General features: G+C 39.5%; 2 protein-coding genes and 2 non-coding genes across 18 annotated transcripts in view; 2 read left to right on the top strand and 2 right to left on the bottom strand.

Annotated features, from left to right (window-relative positions):
• The window catches only part of LOC112563532 (zinc finger protein 1-like), a 48,753-nt gene extending 44,662 nt beyond the window's left edge, over window positions 1–4,091 (top strand). Inside the window, exon 4 of one of the 2 annotated variants that reach the window (XM_025237546.1) lies at window positions 3,234–4,091. In XM_025237546.1, coding sequence (XP_025093331.1) covers window positions 3,234–3,943 — 710 coding nt within the window. In that variant the 3' untranslated portion in view covers window positions 3,944–4,091. Of the gene's footprint in view, window positions 1–1,687; window positions 3,209–3,233 lie in introns of those variants that run through there. The other variant, XM_025237550.1, reaches the window with a different exon arrangement.
• A 4,436-nt stretch (window positions 4,092–8,527) lies between these two features.
• Trnaw-cca lies at window positions 8,528–8,599 on the bottom strand. Its single transcript has one exon. It is a non-coding gene; the product is annotated as a tRNA-Trp (tRNA).
• Window positions 8,600–8,770: 171 nt separating this feature from the next.
• On the bottom strand, window positions 8,771–8,842 carry Trnaw-cca. The gene has a single exon. It is a non-coding gene; the product is annotated as a tRNA-Trp (tRNA).
• A 2,255-nt stretch (window positions 8,843–11,097) lies between these two features.
• The window catches only part of LOC112563529 (zinc finger protein MSN2-like), a 60,497-nt gene continuing 50,969 nt past the window's right edge, over window positions 11,098–20,625 (top strand). For 13 of the 14 annotated variants that reach the window (XM_025237484.1, XM_025237491.1, XM_025237492.1 and 10 more), the window contains exons 1-3: window positions 11,098–11,249; window positions 12,247–13,162; window positions 13,942–14,211. In XM_025237484.1, the coding sequence (XP_025093269.1) occupies window positions 12,268–13,162; window positions 13,942–14,211 (1,165 nt within the window). In that variant the 5' untranslated portion in view covers window positions 11,098–11,249; window positions 12,247–12,267. Of the gene's footprint in view, window positions 11,250–11,341; window positions 11,364–12,246; window positions 13,163–13,941; window positions 14,212–20,625 lie in introns of those variants that run through there. The other variant, XM_025237480.1, reaches the window with a different exon arrangement.

Genomic DNA, 20,625 nt, shown 5'->3' with positions numbered 1-20,625 from the left:
TGCGAAAAAGAAACAATATATTTATTTATGTATTTATGCACTATATTAAGGCTTTATAAACCCTCCCCCCATACTTTTACGCTACATAAACCTTTCCCATTTCTTAATAACCATTCCCACATTGATCTGCGAGTGTATTGTAGATTTGCAGTAAATAAAAGAACAAACACATAATATGTACTGTGCGGCGATTAATACAATACCTGTAATACAACGGAAAATAAAAAAGTACACAACGCGCCACTGTACTGAGCCAGTCTGGGGCTGGGATACAACGCACTCTCTGGTTGGTCGCTTCTCTAGCAACCAGCCAATCGTGTGTTGTTTACAATAGTGAGAAGGCGCGTATCGTTTCAGGCAAGCGATGCTGGTCCTCGTCTCAGAGTAAATACATGCAGTATTTACTGTAATTCATATTAATTTTATTATTTATAATATGTCTTTATTGTTAGAATTAACATTAAGTAATATATGTTTATACCCTTTGGGCTTTTTTCATCTAAAAATTTATAAAATATATTTTTCCTCTGATCGAATTTCGCAGAAGCGTAGATCCTTGTATACACGTCCATGGTAGATCCGCGAATCATTGTTCACATTAATTATAAAAAAACCCGCGAAAGGTGAGGTGCGAAGTGGCGAGGGATTACTGTATCTTGATATCGAAACTAGCTCTTTCTTGCTTAGTCTCACTGTTTAAACCGGACTTTGCATAATGATTCGTCTGATTTATTTTAATGTCTTTTGTTTTAAATGTGGAGATTTGTGAGTAAACTTTTTATTGTTTGTATGCACACTGATGCCAACAAAGTGTGGTGTGTTGTATTTGGAACTTAATAAAACGGTTTGGCAATGTCTTAAATTGGTTTCATAGTTTTTAATTAGTACGATTTACAGGGGGAAAAAAAATCAGTAAAAAGGGGAAAAACTCTTGTAGGTTCCGACGGTGTTTCGTATTCTGTATGAACTGTTCTTACATACATTTATGGGTGTTCCAAAAACTGTTGCTGAGTTATTGTCGAAATAAATTATTTGAGTACAAATTTGAGACAACTGAAACTGTGATGTAGTTGAAAGTCTTGTTTCCACGTAACTTGAGAGAACTCAGATTTGTAAAAAAATAAATAAATACAGAATGTTGTCCTCATTCAGGTTTTGTTTGGGCATGTTCTCATGATCTAATTGTAATAGTTGTATTCGTTTTTAGACAATGCTTTATATCGGTTGCCTTCTGATCGTACTTGAATAAAACTGCTGTTTTGGTTGGATTACCATGAAGAAGATTTGCTCAACTGCAGTCAGTGACTAAACATTATTACGTACACTTGAGACTAAATCCACCACCACTCCCATCATCATCATTGCGCCTGGTTCTAGCTAGGGGCCACTACCCGTGCACAACACACAGACACGCACGCACAGACACGCCACTCGCAAGGGAGTCAGTCTGTTAAATCTTTTAGGAAGATGTGCTTTATAGCAAATTCTGAGTATCTTTGTATTAGTAGATGCACAGGCAGGGTATTCCAACCTGTGGGTTCAAATGCCACCCTAAAAGTCAAAAAATGTGTCGCGCTAAAGCGTCAAAAAAAAAAAAAGAATGCCTGCAAAAATTGGAAGAATAAGGAACGTTAAGCAGAAGTCATCTTACCCACCTGTCAGTGTTTCATCTGTCTTTGTGTCCCAGAATCCACCATGCCTTTGGAGCTTGCCGTCCAAGCAGTCATGATGCAAGGCGTGAGTTTCAGGAAGGCAGCGAAGCTGTTTGGCGTGGGTATCTCGCAGCTCTTCAGCTCAGTGAGCAAGCGGCGCGGCAAAGTCAGTGCTCCGCGAACAGGTCTGCTGCGGAAAGATGATGAGCAGCTGCTGGTGCGCCGCGGCCTCGAGGTGGCGCACTTGGGCGTGAAGGCCACGCGGGTGGCAGTGACGACGCTGGCGGCCAAGCTGGCTGAGAAGAACCGCCAGCCTTTTAAGAACTACATGCCGTGCTACGTGTGGTGGCACAAGTTCAGGCGCACTCATGCCGCTCTGGATGAGGCCCTGGCGAGGGCGTCCACCTCGGCTGCTGAGGACGATAAGTTTGAGCCAGACAGGACGTAGGAGCAATAGGTTTGATCCAGATAGGACGTAGGAGCTATAGGTTTGAGCCAGACAGGACATAGGAGCGATAGGCGTGAGTCAGACAGGACGTAAGAGCGATAGGTGTGAGTCAGACAGGACGTAGGAGCAATAGGTTTGAGTCAGAAAGGATGTAAAGTCCTGTACCTCACGAGAAGGGACAAGAACAATAAACGGATGGGAAGGACTTCTTGTAATTTTGTGTATTAAAATAAATTTTCAGTGCTTCAACATATAAGTATGCAATCTAGAATCTAACCGCGAGAGTAGTACATGTCTAATCTTAAATTCGAAAGTTCAGCAGTCCATTTTCCTTCTTTGGTCATTCAAGGATGTTAGCTGAGGTGGTGTCACGTGCTTCTGAGACAGCTTGCGCATGTAATGAGGTCCTCCCTACTCTTCTCCGTCTCATTATTCTTGCCGCTGTGTTGGAAATTCAGAGTGTGACCCAAAACTAAAGCGGATTTTCAATTTAAACAAAATAAAAGTCGTTTTGAAATCTTTTCTGCGTATCTGTGGTTTGTATCGCAATGAAAAATGATAAACAACTGGGAAAAGCTACATCAGTTATATATCATTAATTCAGAGACGCCTGGGCGCACATACACACACACACTCGCATTCAGTAATGTGTAAAGAAGCATTTTTGTTATTATTACCTGCTTTTCTTTCATTTTATATCTCTATATTTTTATCTCTTTCTTTCAGTCTTTCTCTTCGCGTTTTATGTGTTATTGATTATTCGCAAACACACGATTCGCTAATATGCTAAGTAGTATTTTATTCTTGCTATTGCACAACACGCTTCCTATTTTCATTTACTTTGTATCTCTCTCATTTCTCTATATCTCTTGGTGCCTTTTCCGTAATATTATTTGAACACACACTAGAACGCTGAATGATGTGTTAATCGACAATTTCTTTGGTTAAACAGGATGTTTACCTTTCTCTCTCTCGCCTTTTCCTATTATGTCGCACACACGCGAAGAAAGTACAGGTTCTCGACTTAGTCACAGATGCTAGATAGCTCATAGCCTCGATTTTTCTTAAAAGAATACCCTTGCGAAACATTCAGACACATTGTCATTATTTTGTTGTTCTCGTCACTGTTTTAGATGACACAAACCGAGCAGACACACTGAGTGGCATGCCTGTAGCGCACGTGCTGTTGACGAGGGCAAGTAACCACATCGAAGCTGAGCCATCAGAAGGGTGTATCACCACCTTCACGGTCTCGTCCGTCAAAAGCGAGCCGCTGGAGATGAGTCCGGAAGCCGGTGAGGATCAGCATCAGCCAGAGGAGACACCCGAGATCACCAAGCGCAGCAAGATGGGGCGAACTACGCCACGGCGGGAGGCGGTGCAGTACAACTTTGATCTCAGCCATCCTCCACGCCGCAAGAGGCGGGGCTCACGACCCAAGAAAGAGTACCTGTCGGAGAGCGACGAGGCATCTCTGGTAAAATTTGTGCGCAAGAAGATGAAGGTGAGCATCGGCTGCACGCGGCAGGAGCTCTTCGACATGGCGGTGAAACTGGCGGAAAGGCGGGGCACGCCCTTCCCGGACGGCCGCCCCACGGTGTACTGGCTGCACTCGTTCCGCAAGAAGAATCCTGGCATCGCTCTGCGTCACAGCAAAGAGACCAAATGGTATTCGGACCGCACGGCCCGCTCCACCGAACCCTTTCTGACTCGCTTCACCAAGCTGCTGACCGCCACGGGACTTGCGCAGCCAGCCGGCCAAGGTGTGGACCATGGACGACCGTGGCCTGCAGCTCAGCGTCGGCGCGCAGAAGATCACCACCATCGTCTGCGGCAGCGCTGACGGCGCCATCCTACCACCTTTCGTCATCTTTCCTTTGCTGTCCGACTCGGACAGCGCTCTCAGTAACTACGACACCGAGCGCGCCCCCGAGGGCACGCAAATCTCCATGTCGGACAGCAGTTGGACCGGGAATGACATCATCCGCGCCTGGTTCGAGACCAGCTTCCTGCCCAAGATCGGGCCCGAGCGCCCGCAGATCCTCATTTACGGCGGCTACGAGGACGGCTCCCATTCGGCCATCCCGCAGCTGGCGCAGGAGCACGGGCTGCACAGCGTGGCCCTGCCGGCTCAGACCTCCAACTGGACACAGCCCCTGGTCCGGTCCGTCTTCCGGACCTTCACCAGCGCACTATTTGCAGAGTGCGACCGCCTGACCGCCACCCGCGGCCAGGAGCTGACCAACGGCGAGTTCTTCCGGGTGTTCTCAGCCGCGTGGCGCCAGATGACCCCGGCAGACCTCCGAAAGGGTTTCTCGGACTGCGGTATCGAGTTGCCATTCTTTAGCTGCACTTGAGGACACGTTAGACTTTTTTTTTTTAAAGTAAGGGCTTACATTTTAATATTCCTAGTTTGCGAAGAATATAGTTGTGCAAACATTGAATGCAAATATATATTGTTAAAATAGTCTGCTATACCAAACGCCAGAGCATATCCTTCAGAAATGACCCCTACTGAAGGCAGAGAAAGTTGTGACATGGCCAGCAGGCCGTCCACCCATAAGAAAAGTATGGAGACAAAAGTGACATGTAGGACAATGGTCTTCTGCCCAGAAGGCTGGGCTGAAAATATAGCTTAACGAAGAAAAAGAAGAATAAATTCTGTTTCACGGGACTTCAAAGTGCTTGCTTAAGACAGTGTTGTAAGGACTATTATGATCCATCAGATAACTTGACACTGAATTTGTTAACAACAAAGGTTGTCCATAAATATATCATTATACAGTAGAACGTAGTAGCACAAGTTTCGGGGTCTGCCTCTCTGGATGTGATTGAGACTTCGATCAGTGGGGAAGTCACTAAAGCCTTTCACTGTTTGTCACAGACACTCGCACTCACTCAGTCGCCTGGACATTTTTAGCGTTCTTTTCTTCAGTTGTAAACTACTTCTTTGCATTTAATTGTATTAAATAGATATGGTAAAGTATTTATTACAATTATAGATAATTGTTGAAGAAAACCTTATTCTTAATACACATCCCAGAAATTACTAATTATTCAACAACTCTAATTATCAAATATTCTAATAGAAAGTTTCTTTTTCTCAGCTTGATTGTTAACTAAAAAATATTAGAGTTTATAGTTTTACACTTTTTTACCGCTCACGCTTGATAATATTCTTTTACAAAACTGTTAATGATAGTCACTTAGGCCTAATGTTACACTAATTTTAAGTATGTATGTATGTGTGTGTATTCCACTAATTATCAAAAAAAAAAAAAAAATAAAATCACTGAAGCCTTCACCAGGGGAACAGTCGTTAAAGAAACGAGTACGTTGAGCGACCACAAGTTTCCGGGGGCAAATACTCCAGGATGAACAAACTGCACCTATGACAGTTACAAAGAAAACATTAATTGTACATATCTATATACAAATCCAACAGAAAATTCAAATCTTACAAAAAATCCAAAAGTACAAAAAAGAAATGTAATTTCCACACCCTGAAAGACGCAGACTCCACTTTCCAACACGCAGTGGTCTCTGCACCTGTCGCGTGTCCCTGTGAAGTGAAACGCTGGCCGGCGATAGTTAATTAAATTGTTTCCCAGAATATATATATATGTATGTAAACTATTTCTCATTCAGCTGGTGCGGCTTGGCCACCCGCGCTGTGCTAACTAGTTAACCTTATGTGACACTCTCAGGACTAACATTTAAACAGCGAAATCTATAATACTGGTTATTCATCATTAAAGAAATACTTAATACTTCTCATATACAGTTATTAACTATTGCTGCATGTGATACAGTGATTGATGACAGAAAGGGAACTTGTACGTTTGACTTTTCACTTTTTTTTTAAAGAAAGGTGGAGGGTTTTATTGTTTAAACAGAAGCTTGATTTAGCTGCTATCTTGTTTTTATTTTTCCGATGTGCGTTTTTGCAATGCTTCTTCTGTTTATGCCTATACCTTTTATGCATCAGGTATCAGGTTTGTTCGACAATTGTGATTTAATAAACTACTTTGAACTGTTTCATCGTTTCTTGTGAGTTTTGGCCGCTTTTTCCCCAGGTACTTAATAAGTAAATACCTTTTGGCAATTGGTTGTTTGTGAGGGTTGTTGTTATTTTAACGTTCGGGACTTCTGACCATGCGAAGAATCGAGAACGAAGCTCAGTCTTCTTAACCCCGCAAGCATATTCGTTTCTTTGCCCTCGTGCACACGCCTCCAGCTTTGCTACCCTGTGTTGTACTGTCCTGTGTCCTCTCATCCCTGCAGATTGCCATGGCAACCTTTGGGCAAGTTCATTGATTTCTGTTCCAGTTGGAGCCCCGCTGTTGCAATGGGTTGTCGGGTCTCGACGTGCAGTAAAACTTGATGGACAAGATGAAGGTAGAAGAACCGTGCATAAGTCCTTTGCCAGGGATTCGCAGGAGCGGTTTGATGGCTGGAGAAACACCTGGTGAACAATTCCACAAAGAGTGATAGCAAGACAATATGACTCAAGTGGCTTGACAGTCGTTTGCTGTACACTATGACCACCTGACTAGAGTCACACGAACGTCCGTTTCTCACATACATTGGGACCTAGGGAGCCTTGACCGGGACCCTGGGCCCGCTGCTTGACGTGCTGCTTGGAGGATCAGCGCTGAGCAGGCTGATAAACTGATATAAAATTGCATGAAACTGAACTGTTTAAGTTATGTGCTGGGCATAAACCACCTAGCTTACGAGAAACGTTTGTTCACATGGGTTCTGAAGACATGATTTTGACAGGGGTGGTCGGAGCAAATTCAATTCCTTACACACACACAGACGAGTAATGGCGGTCCTAGCACGCAATGGCAATACCAAGACGGCGAGGATCGTGCTTTCTGGGTTCATTACTCAGACGGTTCCGACACGTGTAAGTTCTCTCTAAATGTGGGACCTGTTTACAAGGTTGTACCTGCATTAATCAGCAAGTCAACCTACACACATATACACATCCTTCCCACCCACCACTCACCCTGTTAATCAGGAACACTTTGAACAGTCTTCACTCTGTCAGTCGTCGTTGACAAAATATGTCTCTCGTAGCTTGACATGCAGTTTTCTGGCATGGATTGAATCAATTCCCTAAAGTCCAGTCATCGCCAACCTCTGTCAGAACATATGTTCGCTTAACATGGTATTCAAGGAGACTCAAGTTCTTTCTCTTGACCGCAATTCTCAACTTGACCTTTTGTTTGAAGCGCTCTGCAGGACTCACAGTAAAAGTTGACAGGGAACCTTGTTGTTACAGCAAACCATCTTCATTGTTATTGTGGAAGAAAACATCTCGGTAGTGAATGAATAGGAATGAATTATTATCCAGAGCACCATCTGTCAAGAGCGGAGAACGGGAAATGATAATTGAATTATTGGCCCACGAGGATTCATCTATAGTACAGTACTCATGCCAACGCTACAGAATATTACTTACCCGAAGGACACAAAAGTAGCATAACAATGTAACAGTGCTTACATCAATTATATATTTAGTCAATGGTTATTAATAATAAAAAAAGGGAGAGCAACAGAAAATAAAAGAATCTGTAGAATGCCGCACAAATAACACATATGTGTTTAAAAAAGTTGTTTATCTGTACATTGACATCTATTCTTCTCGCTCCCTTTTTTTTTTTAATTAGAAAACCGCTATAAAGTTTTTTAACTGCATTATTTGGAAAAAAATGTTTTCACTATTTTTCAGCTGACACCCCGATCGATACAAGGCAACAAAGAAATCTCCTCCGATGGGATTACCTGCAGGTCAGAGCTGTGAGCGTGCAGCAGGTGTGCGCCCATTGTGTTCCATACTCTATTATTGCGTGTGACCTCCGTGTGACATCAACCACCGCTGTTTGGTGTGTGACAGGTGTGGCAGGCATGTTATTAGCTGCTGGCAGTAGCTTGTTTCCATCAGTTCATGCAGGCTTGTTTCATTTCTTTTGTCGTACCTGTGTGCATGCGTGTGTATGAGAGAGAGAGTTGCAATGCAGACGCAGATTTAAAAGGTAAAAGTTCCATTGTCTGGTAGCTGAACCGGCTAAAAGACAAAAAGTCTGAACACACTCTTCAAAAAGTTTCCCTTCTCAAGACAGAGAGAGATGCAACGGGCCAACAAACACTCCGAAGAAAGTGTTGTGGGAACGAAAGAAACTTGGAGGACACTGCATGATATAGCCTGAGATTTAGCCTAGTGAACGACAATAAAAAGTGGAATGACAGTGATGATTTCATTACAGAGCAGCCTCTCTTGAGACATTTTGTGGCAATGAATGAATGATCAACTTTATAGCCCTAATGAGCAATTATAAACATGGGAAATAATCCAGTTATAATGTATATTCATAAAAGTTCTAGTTACAAGGAGAAAAAAAATTCAATGGAATGGTTTTGACCCCGACGTGATTCGAACACGCAACCTTCTGATCTGGAGTCAGACGCGCTACCGTTGCGCCACGAGGTCCGATAAGAATCGGGGAAGAATAAGTAACTAAACTGGCAATGACTGTATTTCATTAAAGAAAATGAGATTAAAGTCGCTGAGAAATTATAAACATGGGCAATGATCCCAGTTATATATACATACACATAAGTTCCAATTAGAAGGATTAAAAAATTACAAATAATAATGTGATGACCCCGACGTGATTCGAACACGCAACCTTCTGATCTGGAGTCAGACGCGCTACCGTTGCGCCACGAGGTCCTATAGATGTCTCAGAAGAATAAGTAACTAAACTGGCAATGACTGTATTTCATTTGTGAGATTAAGCTAGCAAGTGGCTTCAGTACATCTAAATCCATTTCCTCGCCCCCAGCAGTCTTTGACTACGATCAAAAGAAAGCAAACCTCAGTGAACACCAGCTGACCAAATTGAAGTGACACAAGTGGTCAGCCAGAAGAGCACCAAGCTTTGACACCTCATTCAACCCCTAAAAAGCCATCCAAAATCTTTTCAGTTAATATTCAGAGCTGGTTCGATGCATAATAAGACTTTTTTGCCGTCCTAAGACAAGAAGGTATATTGGGTTTATTGTATATTATATTATTTGTCAAATTGACATACTTTACGCATTTTGTAAATCTGGCCCTTTCACCACCGACGCCTGAATAGTACATACAAGCGTGACGTCATCATGCAAAAGTAGTTCCGGATACGATTGCAGTTTCGTGCAATGGCTTTATCTCACTATTATTTCTACTCTGTGACCACCGGGTAAAGCTAGAGTCCAACACTTTCTTTTCTCAATGTACGGAATAAGAGAGGGCAAAAATCTTGTGACCATATGTTGTTGTTCTGGTGACAGGAATAGCAAAGAGACGGTCGTCAGGCGAAGAGCGGAGTTGTCTAGCTGGGCAGAGAGGGAAGAGAAATTCAAATAAATATGGCAGGAACCAGCAAGAAAAATTAAAACATTAGACGGACAGTTTGCACTGAATAGATGGGTAGCCAGTCCAGATAACCGATAGGAGGAGTGACAAAGTCCCATTTCCTAGCTCTAAGCACCAGACGTGCAGCAGAGTTCTGATCTTTCTGGAGTTTGTGAAGAAGGTATTCAGGGTAGCCGGAAAGCAAGGAGTTGCAATAATCAAAGCGATAAAGAACAAACACACAGACAAGAGTGTTGGTAGCGCGCGTAGAAAGAATGTGACTGATGGCGCTGATCTTACGGAGCTCATAATAGACAAACAGCTGTAACTTGTTTATGAATAGTCATGTCTGCAGTGACAATGAATCCCAGGTTCCTGACCATGGGGTAAAAAACAAAGCGTGCTTTTATCACAAAATTATAGAATCGTCCCATGAGCTCCTTTATTGTTAAAAAGTCAATTTACAGATTGTTTCAATCCCTGACTTACAGACCTTTTGGAGCCATTCGTTGTTTCATTGTTATACTGATCCGTTACATGTACAGACGCTACAGGTGACGTGTCTTGGTGTGACAAATGGATGCATCACTTTACCGCTTAATACAACACCACACACACGTACAACCAGGAAGGGGAAGGAATTTGTGTTTTACGCTGTTAGCACCTATAGTTCAAATCCTAAACCTGACTAACTTCAGCGAACTGTCATGTAATGGCTACAGCTAAAAATATATCGAGATCAAGAAAACAAACAAAAATCAAGTAAAAAAAAAGCGGAAAAGAAAACTGAATTAAGCTCACCTACCCCTTCTCTCAATAATTGAACCGAGAACTCCATATAACAACCCCCGCTCTTACTATACTACAACAAGGACACCAATGCTTTACCTAAAGCGACACTAAGTCTACTTGGTTTTTTTTCCCCCTCCGTCTTTGTTTGCTTTTTGGTGGGCTGAAGTTTTCTTGCTTTATTTGTAGTGGTAAAAACAATTTCGCCCACCGGACCGCGCCATGCACATACAGATGGGCGAGAACATCTTGTATTCGATCTGTCGATCTTGTTTACGGCTGCCACTTACTCGACAAATAACAAGCACGCACACACAAGCAGAAGCTACTACACCCCTCACTATTTGTGCACCTTGATAATTAAGATGCCATTAAATTTTGTTTTCGATGCTCTTTCGTCGTGAGCGTGATTATGGGCTGTATATTATATTCTGCGTTCATTATTTGTACACTTACAAGGTCACTAAAAAGTCGTTACATTACTGTCACTACACCAGATATCAATTTTAGATATAAACACTGTTTTCCCAGTGAATAACTTTCATAATAATATCCATATTTTGTGTTTCTCTGATGCTAATATACAATTTTCTGATTTTCATTATCGTTAGATGACAAGCAGCACACGGCTGCATGATCGCGCGTGCGAATGACTTTTAGGCGAAGAGTGTTGCGAGAGTCTCTAACAAAATAATTGTTTCATTAGTGAAGACAGTACGAAATAACGGTGATGGTATACTAGAAAAATTGGTTCTTTTTCATTAATTATTACAGTTAGTTACTTGCTTTTGATACTAACTGATGTTACTTTATTTCTTTTAAAAATCTAGTTTGGTACCTAGTACTGTGGTTGGCCTTATTTGTTAAATTAGAGCTGCGCGCGCAGGCTATCCGGGAGCGTCTGATTCCGCCATATTGAAATTTTTGTCCCTTTGTGTTTGTGCGATCGAAGGTAAGATGACTTTTAGCATTTCAGGTCATGTTATTAACGTGTATCACCTTGTGCAAGACACAGTAGAAAACTCAGCTTCGTTTTATGTGTTATAGCAGCTGTTAAAACTTTGCAGTAAGTAATTAAAATAAGTCGTCTGCAACAACAAACTTATTTCACTAGTAGTACTTGCCAAAATCCACCAGGCCACAGACATTTTTAATTAGTAGTAGCAGAAGTGTTTTTATTTTTAAAAGATATGTCGGCTGCTAGTAGTAGTGTAGAAAAACAGTTTAGAAGTCGATGAAGGTTCTGGGAAATGAAGAAAAGACGCACTGTGTTATATTGGTAGTCTTTGGAAACAACGCTTTGTTTAGCCATCGTGAAAATGTCTCATTTTGTGGAGAATACAACTGACTCTTTGGGTTTTTTCATCAGTTGGAGGTAACACCAGAAAGTGAAATCAGCGACGTGCTGGTCGCGAAGATTTTTGGAGTTTTAATGGCAATGAGGAGTAAATACCAACTGTCAAGTTTCCACAATTTTCCGAGTTTGATGCGAACGTAATCGGTTAATTTCACATCATCCCATGGAAGAGCATCAGTTCATAAAAGCATAGATGTTACGATTACCAGTAATAGTGAATACGAGATTAAGTAGTAGTCTGTTCATAAATTGATTATAGCAATGGTAAATTATTATTATGGTAAAAGACGCAATAAAATTCATTTTGAAGAGCATTTGACTTAACATTTGCATACCTTTATTTTTGAAGGTGTGGTTCCTAGCATTTAAAACTTTTTTTTTTTCAAAAGTTGATTCAGATTTTCCCAATCGTTGACAGTGACATGTATTGGCTAACACATATGGGTTTTTTAGTAGTATTTATCAGTTATCAGGTATTTACATGTTGACGATACACCTTTTTTTGTAAGGCCATTGCGGTCATACACCTATTGCAGATTGAATTTGAAAACTATAACCAGTACCTGCATGTGAATTTTTTTTTAAATTTCAGATGCAGCCTTGTTGAGCAATAATGGATCAAGAATCTTCATCAAAGTTTATTGGTTCCTTGACCAAGTTTTTACAGTCTCTTTGCAATGGCTATGTTGACTTTGAAGATGGTGTTGAACTTATTGGGCACATTTATCTGAGTGTTGATACAGGAAAAAAGATTGATTATATTTTGAATGAAAAAGTGTGTAAAAGTGATAATTCAGTGACTTTCATTAGCAATAGCTTTCATGCTCAGCCAGCTGATAAGGTAAAAACTGCATTAGGTAAGAAGTCTGAAGACAAATCGGATGGAGGTATTAGGAAAGATGACGATATTTTATCTGAGTCAGCTGATTCCTTGCCACGCACTTCAAACGTTGGCCCCAACCCTGGAAGAAGTGTCAGTTCGTTGAGACCAGGTATTACATCGCAAAATCGAGGTTTAAAACGTCCAGGTTCACCACTGATTTCGAGAAAAGCATCCAGCCCACCCCAGCGTCGACCTCTGACTCCTCCTTCACAGAGACGCTCACATTTACAACCTGCTAAAGTTTCCCTTGGAAGTCCAGCATCATCTAAGAATATTCCATCCTCACCATCATCATCAAGCCAAGATAATATTCCATCCCCGTCATCAAAGTTAAAAACTCGCAATGATAACATAACTTCTATCCAGACAGTCCAGATTCCAACAGATGGTGGAGATGCAGACAAAGACAGTCAGGTCCAGCCAACCCTTTTACCTGTTGTCCAAGTACCTGACCTTTCCAGCTTTCTTGGGTCTGCATCTAGTGAAGGACAAGATGTTTCTCAGGAGCATGGGCTGGCCACATCTGATGATACAAAGCCTGACACAGATATAACATTCATTAAAGAAGAATTTATCCCAGGTGCCTCAAGCTGCGCTCAGGCAGGCACCGGTGGCCAACCATCAGGTTTGAATCTTATGGTATTTATTAAATAGATTTTAAAATGCATCTTTCTAGGAAGACTGGAATATGTGCCAAATTTCTTCAATTCTAGATAGCATTGCTAGTAATTCTATTCTGCATTGACCTATTTATAATTCAGATCATGTAAACAGAACTAAATCTACACCAAATATTAATACAGAAGTAGGACAGATTATAGCCCTCGTGCATGTGGAATTTACATTTAGAAAAGTTTCAGTTTGTATAGTGTTTACCTGCCTAGATTAAGTATGCTGTACCTACAACAGCGTGTGGTGCCAACTTGTTAGTTGCTGCTGAATTGCTCTTAATGATTTCTGATGAATTTAGGTAGTAGAGATTCTGCACTTCATAATTTGAAAAGCTGGACTGTCGGGATGGTGTTTCATGACTTTCCAAATAGTTCATATGAATTTTATTTTATATTGAATGAAACATTGGCCAGTATCCTGCATTATACATTTTCCCCCCTTGGATTGCCTGGGCATATTAAAACATCTAGATGTTGATCAGAATTAATACCATCTCTTTTACAGTGCTGCACAGTATTTGTAGTATATAAAATTAGGGGGGGGCTGCCTTTTCATAATTTAAAGTGAGTTGATCCCCCATGTAGCCAGGAAGATGGTAATTGGTATTAATTGACTTGGGCGGAATTCACTAACATCAGAAAAACTAAAGATTTGGGGCATTGGTGAGCTAAAGCAGGTTATTTAATATTTTGATGGAAAAAAAAATTGACATTTGTGCTGGCATATCCTTAGGTCGTTCTATGGAGGAGCAGTTACAAGACTCAGAAAGTCCATCTGGTCTGTATCCTGTTATGCTGCATCAAAACACTGCAGCATTTTCAAATACTGGTAGTGGTTTTCCAACTGGCTTCCCACAACTTGGCAATGCAACAGCTACATCATCTCGTGCTGGCTATAACCAGTCAGTTCCAAGTACTTCAGCTTCACAAGCTTCTGCTGACATGTTCTCCAATTCTGTTCCGGGTACATCCAGTCAAGACAGCAGCAGTGGCGATCCTGCAGGTGGGTGTCTTTAAAAAGTTTTATCTTGGCACTTTGACAAATCCATGTGCTTACAGAAAAGTTAGTGATAAATTGCATGAAAAATGAAGATATTTTGGTTTGTCTGCTAAACATTGGAAGATGTAAAAATAAAATGTATATTTGGTTATTGCTTCCAGTCTGCAGATATCTAAAATTTTTAGTCTGCCATTTTATTGTTGCTGCCTTATGGTGGCACTATAGTTTAATATTAAAAAAGCAATTTCTACTAACAAAAAAAATAATAAAATGATAGGTTATAAAATAACTGTTCGGAACTCCTTCATCGTTAAAGTTTTGGCATCGTATCTGCAGGTAACGTGTAAGATGTTTTATAAAACTGCAAATAATGCAAACTCTAGCATTCATAGATGCGATATATTGTTTTAATTGTTAAAATATGTACAGCAAAACATTTCTGAAGTAATAAAGCGTAGTGTGCACTTCATCACAAATTTAGTGAGCTCTCTTTTCTTGCCAGTATGGAAGCAAAGGTTAGTTTAGTTTATTCCTTCTTGTTCCTTTGAGGAGCATAGGGCCACAACAACACTGCCAGCGTACCCGTTTTTGGGCAGCCCCCTTGTGGAAGCAAAAGTACTCGAATAAAAGAATGATGAGTAAAGTTCTGGGTGCGCTATAGGCTGCTGAATTTTACCATGCCATAGCCCGTTCTCAATGGTGCATATTTTGAAACTTATGAACCATTCCTTTAATCTTGCACAGTTACTTTCCCTTCTAAGTTCTAAAGGCAAAATGCAGCTGGAAATTGTGGGGTATATACTATTGCAGCATTATCCTTTAACCTATTTGAGATTGGTTTTGAATAAAAAAGGAATTTCTAAAAATTTACAGAAGCTAATTTAAATTTTGATCAAGATCTTCAATATCTTTCTCGTCGGACCACAAGATATTTTTTACAGTAAGGCATTTTGATGGCCGAACTAATGAAATCACATTTGTTCCTTTTCTTAATAAATCTAAGAACATCGTCTCGGCATTTTGTACATGATCACTACAAAATCTAATTTTACTACACCCTTGCATCGTTGGTTCTTTTTGCTGAGCAGCATTGTTAAATGAGTGGCATGCATTTTGTGTAGTACTTTACTTCATTATGCCCTTGACATGAAGGAAAAAGACTGGGGAAAGGATAATTGTGACAGCAAAGCAAGAATTGAGATCAAATGACAGGATTAGTTGGGGCTGAGATTGCATTGAGACAAACCAGATTAAGAATAGCCCCATGCTGTTGACCTAAAAACACAGTTGTTAGGCAGAACCCTCATAAGGATGTTTTCCAAGTTGACATATTCAATACTGATAAAATCAACACGATTGAACATTTAGAACGGTAGTACTGGCACGAAGTGCAGTGTGCCTCAATACTTATACCTATTAACCTAGAATAAAGACAACCATTGCGACACGCTGCTTTAAAGAGTTATTTGTTAACTATTGAATTCATGTGATTTATAAGAATTATAGTTTTTGTTTTCTTGTACTTGATTTAAACAAAGGATTGTGACTGTATGAAAAGGAGAGCTGGTCATAAAAATCAGGCAATAATTGAAAAAAATTATTTATACAAACATAAAATGCCAGACAATTAAATATTTTATTCTAATATACATAATACATTAATCTTAAAATATAACAATTGTCGTTTTTGGTTGTTGGAATAAAGTACACGTCAGATTAAGAAATCAGCAGCCATCTCAAACATGGCTCTTGATCAACTGCCTTGTTTCAAATACACACAAATGCCTGATTAGTTGTGTAAGGGAAATAATTCTTACAAGAACTTCCTAAAATTACCAACAGTTTCTTCCCTTATTTACACACAGTACAGTTTTGTGACAAATTATGATGTGCAAAGCAGCTGAAAAGACGTTTGCATCTGAGGATGCGAATTGCTAGGAAAGGTTTAAGGCTAAACACAGGAAATGATTTTAATGGCTTAAAATTGTCCCAGCTGGGACATGCTGGGATAAAAAAAAATTAAAGTTTAAGATTTTGTTTCTTTAAAAAAAAAACATAGGAAAAAGGATTTGGAAAAAAATCTGTCGTACATGGATTTGTCTTGGTGCTATTCTTGCATATATCAGCATTTTCAAAACCTGTGACTTGTTGCTATTGAGCAATGCTTTCTCTGCTGACTTAAAAGGTGAGAAAGAGTGTTTAGTTGTATAATTGATCAGTATATTATCAGCATTCCAAGTGCTAGAAATCAAGTAATGTAAATTCTTCTTCTCAATCTTAAAGTTAATGTCTTGACAGAACGCACCAAGATTTATGATTGCTAACTATTGTTGAGCTAAAATAGCTAAGCTGTAAACTACGGATCATAGTATTTTGATTTTTGTGACCAAGATCTTTTGAAAGGGACAGGATGATTAGAAAGTTGCAGTAATAAATGCTGATAAATGTAAGTTTTTCTTTTATGAATACAGGCTTTTTTCAAAATTTTACCATCAGTGTCAAATGTTTGCAAAATGCCTGTTTTCAGAATTTGTAGTTGTATGAGATGTTCTTTGCTGTTTCATTTGTGTTTTAATACAAGTATTCAATGATTTTAAAAAAAGTTTGGGTGCTTTGCTTGATTGATATGCAAACAGCAGGGTTCATCAGCATGAGGAAATCACTCTGCATCCACTCATCTGAGTTTTAACATTCTTTTTCAAAATTATAACTTCAAAATTTACAGCATACTCAGACGAGCTAGGAAGTTCTTGAATTTTGGCTGTTGTATTTTTCTGTCATTTATTCTAACAGCTGAATTTTTTTGTAAATGATATCTTTAGAATGCAGAGTGATTCCTCATTTTACTTTCAACATTAGCATTCACCGCAATTTCCAAATGTTGTTGGAGAGGGCCTGGGCTGACAGGTAATAGCCTGGAAAGTTCGTTTACAAATTAAAGAAAAAAAATGCTTAAAGAATGCTTAATCTTGTCACATTAACAGAAATCAGAGAAGCAGTTCTGCATTTTAAAAAATTGTTTTAAGGGGGTGGTTGATAATTTTGAGGGCAAGAAAAGAACTTTCAAGGTTGTTCCTGGTAAGATGAATAGGAGTTGATAAAGCATGCAGGGTTGAACGTTGATCTCCTTTTACCACCACCCACCAACTCCATTAAAAGGTACATTCCATTAAAGGCTGTATCCTTTTTCTTTTTAGGCATGTTTGATAATCAACTTTCATCCCTGTGAAGTGCCAGGTCATTTTGCTTTTTGAACAATACTTATTAGGGAAAGGGGAAACTACAGATGTAATATGTTCTTAGTTTAATAGTTAGGGATCAAAAATAGAGTACTTCCACCCCATGTCCTTTACTTTTCTCAAAGAAAAATATTAGTTCTGTAGCACACAGGGTCAACATTATTGTAAGACTGGTGCACATAGATCCCATTATGCCCAGACCCTTAGTTTCTCAACAACAGACACATGCACCACACAAGGTCTTGAAAGGAGAGGTTGTTTGATAGTGTGAGAAGGAAGAGCACTTGCAGCTGAGTTTCAAAGAATGACATCCAGAGGTCTCTACAAAAAGGTTTGTGTGTGGATGGTATGACTTCAGACACCTGCATAATAGGCAGAGTGCCTGCCTGGAATTGCAAAATCTCAATGTTGGCTGGATTTTGCTTCCGTTGAGCACGTTTGTTGTTTGCTCTTTTTTTCACTGAATAATTTATAAAGGAATGTTTAAACAGTGCAACAGGCTTGCTTTCTTCCCCCTCTCCCTCCTTTTCAAAGCATAAACGTCAAACTGGAAAACATCATTTGGATTATAGACTACAGTTCTTGCTTTGTGGTAGTGGTGGTGGTGGTGATTGAAAGGAAATAGTTCTCACAGTGCTCTCTTGTGGCTCACTTGCTGATTTCTTTCCTGAGATGGCTGATAAAATATCTTCAGAGGATTATATAAGTTATGTGACAGTGACAATATCTTCAATATATGACTTAACAGCTGATGCATTTTTATGGCTTTGCATAGCTGTATCAAGATTTGCATGCTAGAACATTCTGGTACCGAAAATGATTAGCTACATAATATTATAGTTTGGTTGCTAAATGGGCTGAGGAGGGAAAAAGGGAACATTAAATAGCTTTGGCATAATGTTTATTAATGTAACGAAGAGGTTGTTGGATATACTTCTTTAATTGATGAGCTTGACTGGCAGTTTCTAATGTTCTCAAAACACAACACTTTCCTTCTATGGCATAAAAAGATCTGTTGTAATTTGTATTATACATTATGTGGGTAGCCCAGGATGCTGTTTTGGAATGATATATATATATGGTCCCTTTGCATAAATGTAAGGAGTAGAGCTGCGTCAGTTATAGCCATTCAAGCCTATCTCTTTTTAAAAATAATTCACATTTTTTTATTGTAATGTTAGAAGCATGGAAAATGTTTTTCCCTCTGGCATTTCACTCTTGAAACATGCACTTCTTTGAATCCTATTTTTAATGTGCCATTAAAAAATAACCATGAGAGTTGATAACCATTAGATTTCCTTCCAGCATTAATCATGTGATGTACAAGGCTCACTATTTTATCACTGACTCATGCAGATGTTGGAATTGCATAATTAGTAAGTTTTGTCATGATTTATGCAGCAGATCATGAGACAAGTTGGGTATGGTTCAAAATAGTGCATAGATCAACCTTTGGACCTGAATATATGTGTCACAGTGTAGTTGGACAGCTGATTTTGTGACACCAGTTTCACATTAAGCTTTAAACTGACAAATGCAATTTTACTGATCAGTTAAATAAATCTTGCACCGTTCATTTGCCATAATATTTAATATGCGGACATGTTTATTCCACAGTTGTTGGTCTTCATCGTTTATTGGATGCTAAATTTAAAGCTCTGGAAACCATACCTATGCCTTACGCTTGCAAATAAAGTTAAAGTACTTTGAAAAACAACACATTGAATTTAACTGTAAACATGAGGAGATGGCTATGTAGCACCATTATTCTATAGAACTATTCAACCATAATACCAAGTGTACTGGTAGAACTTGGCTAAACAATTTTGTACCAATAGAGTAAGTTCACACTTGTTGTTTTCCTGGCGAAAGGCAGGCTGTGCTTGCATTTGGAAAACAAGGACAAGCTATCATTGCTGCAGTAGACAATGATGTGGACAAAATTCAGTTTGACATTGCAAATGTGTGCAAAGATAGAATGGCATTCAATGAGATCTTGGTATTTTCTGTTGTTAAGACATGACCTCTTATAAATGTCTTGGACACTCTCCAGGTTGTAGGCATGTTTCTGTTGTCAGCATGATTGTATTATAAAAACATTTACTTGAATAAATATTCTATACATGCAAGAATTTTTTTTTTGAAATGAGAATTCCCTTGCCCAGCTGTGAAATGCGTTTTCCTTGACTTCAAGTTACACACTTGCAGCAAATGCCTAACATGAGTGTGCTTTTTAGGATTTTTTTGGTCTTTGATTGATGGGTTTATCTAGAAAAAGTGAATATTTAGGCATGGCTGGGTGATAAAGGGGTCCTCTTTAAGACCAACAGTAAATTGGAGAATATAATTTTTTTTTATTGTACTGAATCTGGTGTTCTTTTGTAATTTTGATGGTATTCTTTTGGTACAGTATGTGCTGGAATGTACTAGCAGTTTATGGGAGATTATTCTGTGGAGAACAGTTCTGCCGCTATTGGCTTTAAACATGTTTCTGGTGGAGATTTGAAGGTATGCATGCTGACCTAAGAGTAAATCTACCCTTGCATTCTGTGTTCTTGAATTTAATGGGAGCACCTTTGCATCAAGTATAGCACTCTTTTTTTCTCTTCTGCAGTTTACAGAGAGAGTGTTCGCTATGGACAGGGGCATATACCATGGTTCACTAAGAAGGACACTGTTGTTGGCGACATGTATGAATGCAATTTTTGTGGGAAACAATACGCATGCAGACATACTTGCATGGGTCATGTCAATAAGCATCACCTTGGACGTCAGCCTTACATGTGTAGTTCTTGCCAAAGACCTTTTCATTACTACAGCAGTATGGTGCGGCATAAAAAAGTTTGTGCTTTGTCTCAGAAGCAATAAGTGTTTTCTTTCAGCTGTGACAGCATCTGAAACTGCTTTTCATAAATCGGATTGTGAGTGCGAAAACAGTAGACAAAGGAACAGTTTAAAAATTAAACTCCACACTTTGAAGAGCTCTTACATCGGTCTTGGATACAGGACATTTTAAATTTGGTAGTTCCATCCAACTTAAATATGTTGAATATTTTTTTTTTCAACATGCCCACATTTTGTTTGTTGGTTTCTGGCATTCGTTGATATTAAATAATAAAACATTATTTTGATTACAAGTGGCAGAAAAAAAGTTGAAACTTGCATGAGGTGAATAAAC

The sequence above is a fragment of the Pomacea canaliculata genome, linkage group LG5, assembly GCF_003073045.1.
Source record: "Pomacea canaliculata isolate SZHN2017 linkage group LG5, ASM307304v1, whole genome shotgun sequence".
NCBI classification, from domain to species: domain Eukaryota; kingdom Metazoa; phylum Mollusca; class Gastropoda; order Architaenioglossa; family Ampullariidae; genus Pomacea; species Pomacea canaliculata.
This window is presented reverse-complemented; position numbering and strand designations above follow the sequence as displayed.